Source organism: Eleutherodactylus coqui, chromosome 1, assembly GCF_035609145.1.
Source record: "Eleutherodactylus coqui strain aEleCoq1 chromosome 1, aEleCoq1.hap1, whole genome shotgun sequence".
Taxonomy (NCBI): Eukaryota; Metazoa; Chordata; class Amphibia; order Anura; family Eleutherodactylidae; genus Eleutherodactylus; species Eleutherodactylus coqui.
Window position 1 is genome coordinate 495,541,828 of NC_089837.1, and position 13,114 is coordinate 495,554,941.

The following is a 13,114-nucleotide window of genomic DNA, read 5'->3' on the forward strand; positions in this document are numbered from 1 at the left end:
CTTGGCCATCATATGTCTGCGCATGGTGGTGGTGGTGGTGGTGAGGCTGTTGGTGTTGGCTCCCCGGCTGAGCTTTGCGCGACAAAGGTTGCACACCACTGTTCGTCGGTCATCAGGCGTCTCTGTGAAAAACTGCCAGACCTTAGAGCACCTCGGCCTCTGCAGGGTGGCATGGCGCGAGGGGGCGCTTTGGGAAACAGTTGGTGGATTATTCGGTCTGGCCCTGCCTCTACCCCTGGCCACCGCACTGCCTCTTGCAACCTGCCCTGCTGATGCCCTTGACTCCCCTTCTGAAGACCTGTCCTCCTGAGTAAGCGTTGCACACCAGGTGGGGTCAGTCACCTCATCGTCCTGCTGCTCTTCCTCCGAATCCTCTGTGCGCTCCTCCCTCGGACTTACTGCCCTTACTACTACCTCACTGCAAGACAACTGTGTCTGATCGTCATCGTCCTCCTCACCCACAGAAAGTTGTTGAGACAGTTGGCGGAAGTCCCCAGCCTCTTCCCCCGGACCCCGGCAACTTTCGAGTGGTTGGGCATCAGTGACGATAAACTCCTCTGGTGGGAGAGGAACCGCTGCTGCCCAATCTAAGCAGGGGCCCGAGAACAGTTCCTGGGAGTGTTCCCGCTCCTGAGCAGGTGTTATTGTAGTGGAGTGAGGAGGCTGGGAGGAAGGAGGAGCAGCAGACAGAGGATTCGGATTTGCAGCAGTGGACGGCGCAGAACTGCGTGTTGACGATAGGTTGCTCGAAGCACTTTCTGCCATCCAGGACAGGACCTGCTCACACTGCTCATTTTCTAATAACCGTCTCCCGCGTGGACCCATTAATTGGGCGATGAATGTGGGGACGCCAGAAACGTGCCTCTCTCCTAATCGCGCAGCAGTCGGCTGCGACACACCTGGATCAGGAGCTCGGCCTGTGCCCACACCCTGACTTGGCCCTCCGCGTCCTCGGCCGCGTCCACGTCCTCTAGGCCTACCCCTACCCCTCAGCATGCTGTATTACCAGTGATTTGATTTCACAGGTAGGAAATAAATTGGCGCAAGACTGCAGGCCAAATATAATTTTTTCCCTTTTTTGAAAACGAAAGGCCCCACTGCCTCTTGTGAATGAATAATCTAAGTTTAATATCTGTGCTGTGTCCCTGCTAATGTGTCACAGAACGTGAGGGTAGCAGAGTTATTAACTCTGGCAGAGCAGGTATTTTTTTTCCCAATTAAGGAAAGCAAATGGCGAAGCCAGGAGTAAAACGTAGCTGGGTGCGTCTGATTTTTAAACGTTGCACACGCAGCCGACACGTGTCCACCGCCCTTAGGACGGACAGAGGCAGGACAAATAGAATTATTTTCAGTTTTTTTCCACCAAAAGGCAGCACTGCGTATATTCAATGAATAATAACTGTGTTGTGGCCCTGCCTACACAATTCTTTCCCTGCAGTATCAATGGAGGGTGGAATGCTCTGCAGAGGCGATTTTGAGAAGAAAAAAAAAATGCAGCACAGCTAACAGCAGCCAGCACAGTACTGCACACGGTTAAATATGGCCCTAGAAAGGACCGTTGAGGTTCTTGAAGGCTACACTCACTCCTAACACTCTCCCTGCCTATGCAGCACTTCTGTCCCTAATGCCGGGTGCAGCGCTCTGCAGAGGCGATTTTGAGAAAAAAAATAATTGCCACTGCTAACAGCAGCCAACACACAGCTATCAGTGGCCCTAATAAGGACCTTTGGGGGTCTTGAAGCCTACACTAACTACAAATTCTTTCCCTACAGCAGCTCCGGTACAAACAGCACTGTCCCTCATCTAACTCACCAGGCATCTGAGGCGAGCCGCGGGAGGGGCCGACTTTTATATTCGGCGGAAACCTGATCTCCCCAGCCACTCACAGCAGGGGGGTGGTATGGGGCTGGAACAACACAGGGGGAAGTTGTAATGCCTTCCCTGTCTTTCAATTGGCCAGAAAAGCGCGCTAACGTCTAAGGGAAGGAAGTGAAAGTAACCCGAACACCGCATGGTGTTCGTTACGAATAACGAACATCCCAAACACCCTAATATTCGCACGAATATCAAGCTCGGACGAACACGTTCGCTCATCTCTAGTATTAACCCCTTTTTTTTTTGTTTCTGCTTTTCCATCCCCACTTTCAAAAACCTCTTCATCCTTCAATGTAGCCGTTTGAGGACTTTTTTTTTTTGTGGGATGAGTTGTATGATTCAATGGGACCATGTAATGTACTGAAAAACCTTTTAAAAATTTCTTAGTAGAGTGAAATGCAAAAGCAAGATCCCCCAAAGATGGCGTAATTGCGTTTTTTCCCCCCCAGCATACATACTGTGGCAAAAATGCCACAATAACTTCATTCTATGGGTCAGTACGATTATATACCAAATTTATGTTAATATTTTTTGCTGTACTTCTTTTAAAAAATAGTTTTTTTAAAAAAATTTTTCTAAAGAAATGTTCGGACCATCTTCTGACCACCATAACTTTTTTATTTTTCAGTTGTCGTCATTGTATAGGGGCTCGTTTTTACCATGCGGGATAAATAATAAGTTGCTCTTAAAGATCGGAGTTTTATGGACACAGCAATGCCAAATATTTTTTTTAGTTTTTTATTATAAATATGGGAAAAGTTTAAAAAAAAAAAAAAAGTTTTTATTACCTTTCATTTTTTTTGATGCTACAAATTATTAGCCAATTTTTTTTTTTTTTTTTTTTTTTAAGTCCCCATAGCTGATTTGAACTTGTGATCACAGTATTGCATTATATCACCTTTTGACAGGCTGCCCCAGTCTACCATGGAGGACCAAACGGCACCTTGCGGAAGAGGATGTTCAGGACCGCCGAATACCAATCGGAATCGAGAAATTTTAAAAGTGGCATTTGAAGGGTTAACGGTCATAATTAGCATTCACTCTGATCACAGCTGTTGTTGGCCGGTGTCAGCTGTCAAAAACAACCAGCGCCCGCCATATCTGGACTGGGATCGGCTACTGATCCCGCTGCATACAAACCCCGCATGGCCAAGACTTAGATATAAGCCAAAGGATATGAAATAAATGTCTGATCAACCTAGTGATCATGAGACGGACACGCCTGGATGTGCCATGTAAATGGCGCGGTGGTATCTCCAATCACGCAGCAGACGGAGATTGTCAAGCACATTGATCTCTGCCTGCCCAGTAGGTTCACATGGGGCATTTGGGTGCGCCAATCACCAGTTTTGGCTCAGTTTTCTTTAGGGTTTTTTTGCATCTTGTTGCCTTAAGGCCGCTTTCACACGGGCTACAAAATTGCTCGATTGTCCGGTGATGGGACGGCGCTATGAAATGCAAGTTTGTGAAACCCATGCTTTTTAATAGGTTCCTTCACATTAGTGATGTTTTCACTGATGCAAGGTTGCGAGAAAAAAAATTGCGCCGCGCTCTGTCTTTCTGTGATGTGATATATATATATCTTTTTTTTTTTCACACATGTTTACCTGTTGAGCCTCCTTGTTTATCGCATAGGAAAGCACGAACTTGCGATTTTCATGTGATGTGATTTTAACATTAGAAACTCCTATTGACTTTGGTAATAAAAAAATTGCAGTGTTTATATATAAAAATACAAAAGATGCATAAACATAAAATCAAGACCCTGCCTTTCCCCTCTTAGTATGTAAAAAAGCAAATCCCCACAAATGTGATGTTGTAGACCTGCAGACTTGAGCCGGGCTCACACGGCCATATGCGCAATCCATTTGCTGCAGGGGATTCCAGCTGTGACCCCGCATACGGCTGCAAAATGTACTGCGCATGAACGCTTACTCATGCAGGCGGTCATGCGCAGTGCACCATTTTTTTTCTCCTATATTTCCTGTGCCATTGCTTAGCGAGGACACGGATACCCGCAATATAATTGTGTACGGTCTGCGGGTATATCCACGACCATAGAGAAGAATGGGCGCTATGTCGCAGATATCCGCGGTCAAATACAACATGCTGCATTCTATCTTCTGCGAGCGGATTACGCATTTCCGACCTGATAATGTAAGTGGAATTGTACAATCCAATGCATTTGCTTATTTGCGTATTATCGCGGCTCAAACACTCGCAAAATCCGCAAATCCTATCCGGTCTTGTGAGACCGGCCTTAACCCTTTCCAATCCACTGTCTGATGTCTGAAGACATTCTGATTGAAGGCTGTACAGCTCTGATCTCAGAAGACATCCGGCAGGGTGTTCTTACTGTATATTACTGGCTGCTTTGTTGTCGGGGGGCCTCTCCAGCATGTCCCATACCGCAGTACTGGCTTTAGCCAGCAGATGGTGCCATTGTGTAATGACAGAAAGAGAAAGCCCCCTAGGAAACCCTGAATCCAAAATTGGATTGCAAAGGGTTAATTTAACACGTTATTTATACCACATGGCGAACACTAAAAAAAATAAATAAAACCGTGCCAAAAACGCAGACTTTCTCAATCTTCCCTCAAAACGTTATATGTCTCTAAAAATTGGATCGTTGAAAACTAGAGCTCCCCCTACAACAAGCCCTTCGTAGAGCTCCGTCGGGAGAAAAACATAAAAAAGCTGTATGAACTTGGTACCGCCAGAATGGGGCTGCCCAGAGAATGTCGTCATCACATCACTCCGTAAAAATGAAATTCAAAAACAATGCAGGAATTGTGGCTGGGAGATAAGTCAGTCTTGGTACAACCTTTTTAAGGAGTTTCGGCGATAGTTCTGCTACTTTCTTCGTCCTCTGTCTTTCCTATTTTCACTTTTTAATGCTCTCAGGGGATCATGACTCATCCAGCTGAGCTTCAGCTCTTATTTTGGGCCTACGGTCGGGTACATCCCTGTGGCTTTTCCCACTCGCAGGAATGAGATGCCTCATATGTATCTATAATTCACACTTAAAGGAGATGTCCCGAGGCAGCAAGTGGGGTTATACACTTCTGTATGGCCATAATAATGCACTTTGTAATATACATTGTGCATTAATTATGAGCCATACAGAAGTTATAAAAAGTTTTTTACTTACCTGCTCCGTTGCTAGCGTCCTGGTCTCCATGGTGCCGACTAATTTTTGGCCTCCGATGGCCAAATTAGCCGCGCTTGCGCAGTCCGGGTCTTCTGCTGTTCTCTATGGGGCTCCGTGTAGCTCCGTGTAGCTCCGCCCCGTCACGTGCCGATTCCAGCCAATCAGGAGGCTGGAATCGGCAGTGGACCGCACAGAAGAGCTGCGGTCCACGAAGATAGAGGATCCCGGCGGCCATCTTCAGCGGTAAGTATTGAAGTCACCGGACCGCCGGGATTCAGGTAAGCGCTGTGCGGGTGGTTTTTTTAACCCCTGCATCGGGGTTGTCTCGCGCCGAACGGGGGGGGGGGTTTAAAAAAAAAAAAACCCGTTTCGGCGCGGGACATCTCCTTTAATGACCTCCCACTCGCCGCGCTAATTTATTACCGTACTGTCTTAAATATAATAAAGCATTTACTGATGTGTAAGTCACAGCGGGGCCGTTACTTGGAGCCAAGGACATGAATTATGCAGAATTGTAAACTGGTGAAATAAAACTTTACATAACTCAGCCACATTGAATTATTACAGCACAATAGTAGAATAACAGGACTCTGAGCTACACTGCTTGCAGCGAACTACAGGTCCCAGCACAATATGCACACTGCCTGTATATCCTTGGTGGGCCATGTGGGTTCACTATGCCCAGAACCATACACAACCCTACTGGTCTTGGGTGTGCGCTTTATGGCAGTTTGAAACAAATGGGGTGGGGGTGGTACAGGAGGTACAAGGGGGGGTGGGGGGGAGTGAGGCATGGGGAACACAGGCAATAGGGGATTTCATGTGGAAATCAGTTATTAGAAAGCAAACTAGGTGGGGTGGTAAGGAGGTGCAGGGGTAGAGGTTGTAAGCGATTAGGCAGGGTGGAATGTATGGGGAGCCATAGGGAGGGGCAGGGGTCTAGGTCAGGAGATTTGGTATACCTCCCTGAAGAGGTGAGTTTTTAAGGCGCATCTGAAATTTCTTGCATCGTGAATTGTCCGGCTGCCTTTGGGTAGAGCGTTCCAGAGGATGGGTGCTGCTCTGGTGAATTCCTGGAAGCGAGCATGTGAGGTTCAAATTAGAGAGTTGTTTAGTCTGAGTGTGTTAGCCGATCAGAGTAAGCGGGCTGGGTGGTGTACTGACAGGAGGGAAACCATGTATGGTGGCGCGGCGCAGTAGAGAGCTTTGTGGGTGAGCTTAAATTTAGTTCTGCAGTGGATGGGCAGGCCATGCAGTGACTGGCACAGTGCAGAAGCATCTGAGAAATGGCTGGATAGAAAAATGAGCCTAGTTGCCACATTTAGTATGGATTAGAGAGGGGAGAGTCTGGTGTGGGGAAGGCCAATGAATAACGAGTTACAGTAGTCAAGTTGGGAGTGGATGACGGCGACCTCTTTAGCGTGTCCGTGGTTAGGAACAGATGGATTTTAGCAATATTCCTGAGGTTCATGTGGCATGTTTGGGCCAGAGATTGGATGTGGGGGGTAAAAGAGAGGTCCGAGTCCAGTGTGACCCCCAAGGCAGTGGGCATGCTGTTTGGGGGTTATGATGGTGCCAGACACTGGAATGGAGATGTTGAGGGGAGGTCGGTTGGAAGGTGGAAAGACGAGAAGGTCAGTTTTAGAGAAGTTAATTTGAGAAAAAGGGTGGACATAGTATTAGAGACAGCAGACAGACAGTCGGTGATATTTTGGAGGAATGGTTCGGAGATCTCACGAGAAGAGGTGTATAGTTGGGTGTCATCAGCATAGAGATGGTATTGGAGGCCGAATTTGAGGATGGTTTGTCCAATTGGGGCAGTATAGATAGAGAAGAGAAGGGGACCAAGGACCGAGCCCTGGGGGACCCCAACAGCGAGAGGAAGTGGAGAGGAGATGGAGCCAGCAAAGGAAACACTGAAAGAGCAGTCAGAGAGGTAGGAAGAGAACCAGGAGAGAGCAGTGTCATTTAGGCCAATAGAGCGGAGCATGGTGAGAAGGAGGTCATGGTCGACAGTGTCAAATGCAGCGAAGAGGTCAAGTAGGATTAGTAGGGAGTAGTCACCCCTCAACTTTGCCGTCTTCAGGTCATTTGATACTTTTGTGAGAGCAGTTTCGGTCGAGTGTATGGGGTGGAAACCAGACTGAAGAGGGTCAAGGAGAGAGTTGTCAAAGAGAAAGCGTGTGAGGCGGGAGCAGACCAGGCGTTCTAGTAATTTGAAGATGAAGAGGAGGTTTGAGACGGGTCGGTAGTTGGCATTGGTCGGGTCAAGGGTATGTTTTTTTTAAGCAGAGGGAATATGATGGAGTGTTTCACTGAGGAGGGGAAGGTGCCAGAGGTTAGGGAGAGGTTACAGATTGTGGTAAGGTGAGTAATGAGAGCTGGGGAAAGGGACCTGAGGAGGTGAGAAGGTCGCTAGTGCAGGTGATGGGGCGAGCAGCGGAAAGCAGCCTAGAGACTTCTTCCTCTGTCATTGGTTCTAACATAGAAAGTGGGTGCTGGATGCAGTGTTGGGGAGACTGGGATCAGAGCTAGCCATGCTGTTTTTGGAGTCGTCTTCAGAAGAAAAAGTTAATCATGCTATTTTGGGTTAGTGGTAGGTTTCAGGCTGACTGGGTGAGAGGCTGTGACGTGGATCGTGAAAGGTACAGTTGCTCCATGTGGAGAGCATCAAGTAGACAGAAGGATACTTATAAGGCCATGCAAGGCTCCTCTGGGAAATTCTTTATGCAAATGGCAGATGGTACAATGCTTTTGCAGCACCACCTATCCTGTTTGCATACCAGTTTCCCAGAGGAGCATTGCTTGGCCTCTAGGTCTACTTATGCCTACTCGATGCTCTCCACAAGGGAAAACAGTCTCTTGAAAGTCTTTGAGTACAGCATCTTCCCCAGAGACCAAGGATGAGTGATAGGAGAGCTGCATACAAAGCAATATCTTTGTGCATAGCATTAACGTCCTTTTACGCAGTAGATAAATTGACTTAATTGAATGATGATTTAGTGCAATCATTTTCAACCAGAGTACCATGGCACCCTGCGGCTCCACAACAACCCACCAGGGGTGCCGTGATACTCCTAGCTAAGGAATTAGCAGCATTAGGGATTAATTGGCAGCTGACACAACAGAGAACTTCCACTCAGGAAGGTGCATGCGAATGTCGATATCTTCAGAAGTATACAGGAGTACGTATAAGAGTAGGCTCAGACGTCTGACTCTGGGGGATGAGAGAGATTTCAGTACATGTATATTGTGGCAGGCAGGGAAGAGGCGCGGGCACACACATACTGCTGAGAAGGGGGAGAGAGGTTTGGCCACGTATATACTGCTGTGGAGGGGGTAAGAGAGACTTAAGGGATGGCGAAGTGGTGCATGTGATTATGTTGAAGATGGATGGTATAGCTGTGGTTGTGATTATACTGCGAAAGGTAGGTGTTTTAGTCGTTTTTTTAAATTATCTGGAGGCACTCCTTGGAAAAAAAAGTTTCCTCATAACACAAGCCTAAAAAGTTTGGGAAACACTGATATAGTGAGTCATTTACGGCCCTTTTTACTCTGGCCAATTGTTGGGGGGTGAGCAGCTGCATGAAGCATCATCCACGACTCATGATCATTCATGTGGCATTGGTTTTCATTATTATTAGCAGCTAGAGATGAGCGAGCACCCAAATGCTCGGGTCCGCGTTATTCAAGTCGAGCTTTTCGTAAAATTCGAGAGCTCTACTCGAGTAACGTACCCCATTGACTACAATGGGAGACTCGAGCATTTTTGTATGTGGGACGTCGGGTCCCGAGTTTTTTTTTTTTCTTCCTTGGTACGTCTCTCTCTCTCCCTTCTCCTTCCCGCCACACCAAAAATTTTCAGATGACGTGCGCTGCGTCGCAACGGGGAGGAGCCAACAGATGGGGCGGGGCCGAACACGATTTGATGCTCGCTCAAGTAACGAGTACCATCGAATACGCTAATGCTCGAACGAGCATCAAGCTCGCCAGAGTACGTTCACTCAACTCTATTAGCAGCTCTAATAGCAACTCTATTCTCTTCTTACACAGGGAATGTGCTGCCGACAAACCACCACTTTTATGTGCCATTAAAAATGCATTCAGCCAACAGTTGGGCGTTTCACTTGAATGTTGGCTGATCGCCACTTCTTTTCATGGGACAATGGTTGGCAACTAGCATTTGTACGCATGTTTGGGCGATCATTGTCTTATGTAAAATGGCCTTTTCTGGTTTACCTTATTTAAACCCCAAATGGGTACAATAGAGCTGTCATTATCTCCTTTCCCCTCTAATGGTAATGAGATCACTCTGCTCATTCTATCCCAGTCTATACAGCAAAGCCAACAAGTGAACTAGAAAAAACAGGTTGTCGATATGAAAACTGGAATGTTTTATACTTTGGTATGACCCTGCTGTCCCATAGCCCTGTATTATGCTCCAGTCCCAGTCACCTCTACCTAAATGTCTTTTGTCCTTCTTACAGACACGTGGGTTTACTGCGAATCAGACACAAGAAAATGAACATGCAGAAAATCCCCCTTCAGACCATCCGTCAGTTCTTCATCGAAGACCTTGTCTTGGCTGATCATCCAGATCTGTTCAACCCAGATAATCCCAAAGTGACTCAGGACATAGAAAACTTCTGCCTAGAGAAGGTGGCCACCCGTTCCTGCTTTACCTTATTTGCCCGCGACTACCTTGTTGCCTTATTTTTATTGCATACGTATAATTGTGGATTTTTCTATGTCTTTAGAAATTCTTGAAAAAGTTGTGCAGAGTCTTTTTTCTTTCCCTCTAAAGGAAAGCAGGAAGACACTTCCTAGTAGAGACAAGGACCATTAACTACACCGCCGGTGTGTCAGCTCGGAATAATAACCGGCACAGTCTGCTGTAGACATCAGACCGCTGCAAATATTGTGGTGTGCTAGGGAGCTGTGAATCAAGTCTCAAGGTCTTTTCTCAGAAGTAACTGAGAAGAACACTTAAAGGGGTTGTTTGATTTAGAAGAACAGGTCTGTTTCTTTTTCCTGATGCAACATTACTCTTGTCTATGGGCTACATATGGGAATGCAGCCCAGCTACATCCAAGCAAATGGGGTAAGCTGCAATACCATACATAGTCAAGGGTGGTGCTGTTTCAAAAAAAAACCCACATTCTTCTAATTTCAGACAATCTCATTAACCCCTTTGCGACATCCGCCAGCAGGTCTGTGCAAGATTTGTATGGAGCAGGCTCAGGAGCCTGTCCTTGACAGCTGACACTCAGCTACAATCGGAGGTAACTCTGATTTACAGGCTGCTGGCACTTCTGTCACTGGCATTTAAATGGCCTGACAGAGAGAGGGAGTTCCCCCTGTCTCTCAACACCCCCCTACCTCCATCCTCTTTAAAGAGATTGCAGGGAGCCATTCCAGTATCATGGCAGCCTGAGACCTTGTGAAAGCTCCTAGGATTGCTATGTATTTCTGTCTAGTAAAGCATGCCTATTACATGTCTTAATAGACTACTTGGAGAAATGCCATATACTGCAGTCCTGAGGTATTGCAGTATATTGTTTAACCGATCGCTAGTTCAAGTCTGCTATGGGGACTAGAAAAAAAAAGTTTAGTGAAATTGCTATTTCATGTCTGATACAAGCATGTACTACAACAGGCAAGTCAGAAGAAATTATTGAAGATTACAGGACAATAAAGTTGACATCACATTTGGCATCTGTGTTCAGAGTAAGGGAATTCTCCCACTGTATATGTTTAGGGGGTTGTGCCACGATGGTATCCTCTGGTGATATACCCTATTAGGGTATATGTACGTTAGAGCAGGATCCCACCTCTCTGTCCCATTCATTTAAATGGCCGTCCTGAAATACCGCGTTTTTCCTGCAGCGACCACTGTGGGGAAGGTGTCAGACCGGGCGCGGCTTCCCATATCTAAGGGCGTCTTCAGACGGATGCAAAATATATGTACGCAATACGCAGATAGTAGAACCCATTGATGTCAGTGGGTTAATTCTCATTAACATTTTTTGGGTGCACGTAAAAATAGGACCTGCCTAATTTTCCTGCGCATTTGCGCACCAAGGGCCCCGTAGAAGTCTTTGGGAGGTGCGCAAATGTGCACGCAATACCCTGCATTGAAAAAGAGAACACATCTGAACCTCATTAGGCTAAACAACCTTTTATATCGGGGCGGGGGATGCTGCATTGGGCACAGATACAAAGTACAGAACGTGTGCAACTCAACTTCATTCAGTGTGCAACTACATTGCGCTGAGGCGAATGCGTTTGAGCATATGCTGTCTGAGGAAGACCTAAATGAGCTGTTTGGGTGTCGGGAGCAGAACTTGGAGCAATCAGCTGATCACATCTTGGCACAACCTCTTTACTGCATCCATACTATGAAGAAGTGTCATGTAATGACCTGAGCAAACAACTGGTGGCTTATTCAGCCTCGCCCTACAAATCAGGAAAACTTTAGTAAGGAACAGCTAGGAAAATAGAAAGCTGCCAAACGAAGAAGTGGCCCCATAATGGTTTGATTGTTTTTTTCTTGCAGCTCGAGGCGATGTTGGACCTGGCTGAAAGGGAGCGTCTGGGAAATACTCGTATGCCAGATAAACCTCTGATAAGATTACGGGTAAGTACATCACAATCCAAGACATTTTGGTGGAGGAAGAGGGGGGACACATATATGTCCAGAGGCGCCGAACGGTAAATGAGTGGTGTTTGTCTTTGATGACCTTATTTGTTTGTTACCTTTTCACGGCTAAATGCGATTCTGATGAAATTTGGCAGGGAGGTAATCCTGCATCATGAGGAAGGACATCGGCTACATTTTATCCCCAAAATGTATAGAGTTCTCTAGGGAGCGGGACAAGACAGGTTTATTTGGTGATGCGCAGACGCACCTCCGCTCTGCCAACGGCGCCATGCCACGTGGCGGACAGGAACGGGGTGCACATCATAGGTTTATGCCTACACAAACAGGCAGACACGTGAGGGCTGATGTTGTTGCCAAATGTATGCGATTTATGAAGTGCGGAGGGGAAGGGGGTGCACATCATAAGCTAGGCCTCCCCAAGCGGGCAGACACGTGAGGGCAGACGTCGTTGCTGCACATATGTGATTATTAAGCTAGCAGGGATACCCAGCGTTGCCCGGGATTAAAACTTGAATGAAAGACACATTAACACGGATTGAGATGTTAAAGAAAATCTATGTTGCCCATAACAACCAATCACATACCCTGGATGACAAGACCAAAAACGAAGTGTACAGAACTCTGCTGACAGAATATTGCAGTTACATTCCTTTCACTATTTCAACTTTTTATATTTCAATATACAGCAATACACAGATTAGATTAAAAAAAAAGCAAATTCCACACGGACAAAGTTGCGGGTAACAAGCTAGTCTTTCATAACTTTAATCATTAGCGCTGTGCTACCCTTTTGACCCCTGCTTGGCTAAGAGTTTTTCTGCCAAATTTGTGTTTACTTCGCCTCTTGCCCTGCTCGGGGTGGTTTGGGGAGCTGGCTGGTGACAGCTGCCCAGTGGCTCGAACCCCTGACCAATGGAACCTTGCTGCTCATGCAGATGTTCACTTCTACCCGGCAGCATCTGTGTCCTATCGCCTCCTCTTAAAATCGGTCTCTACATGTATGTGTTTGTATATCATATGAATTTCTGTTGTCTGTTCTTCATGCACGGCCAAACCACTGGATCAATCTGCACCAAATTTGCCCCACGGTTAAATCGGACTCTTGGGAAGGTTTTAGACCCGGTTTCAGCTCTCAAGGACCTACCGGTTTTGACACATAACCAAAAAAAGCGGAATACAAACGCGAATAGCAAAGAGGTTGTCAGGTTACTGGACAACCCCGCTTCAATAGGACCGCTGCATTAGAATGATAAAGTAAACTATACTCATCCCTCGGCGTCCGTCAGGATCCAGTGCTGCAGCCCTGCTTTGGTCCCGGTGATTGTTGTGACAGATGATGCCACAAGAAATCGGGTGACCGCTGCAGCCAATGAGAGGCAGCAGTGTCACGTTTCGGAACTCCTGGCATCATGTTGCTCAGGATGTGA

The 13,114-nt window shown here is 46.7% G+C and overlaps 1 protein-coding gene across 1 annotated transcript in view; it reads left to right on the top strand.

Annotated features, from left to right (window-relative positions):
* MRE11 (MRE11 homolog, double strand break repair nuclease) overlaps window positions 1–13,114 on the top strand; it is a 192,190-nt gene that overhangs the window by 59,784 nt on the left and 119,292 nt on the right. Inside the window, exons 9-10 of the mRNA XM_066586845.1 lie at window positions 9,514–9,685; window positions 11,583–11,663. Coding sequence (XP_066442942.1) covers window positions 9,514–9,685; window positions 11,583–11,663 — 253 coding nt within the window. The remainder of the gene's footprint in view (window positions 1–9,513; window positions 9,686–11,582; window positions 11,664–13,114) is intronic.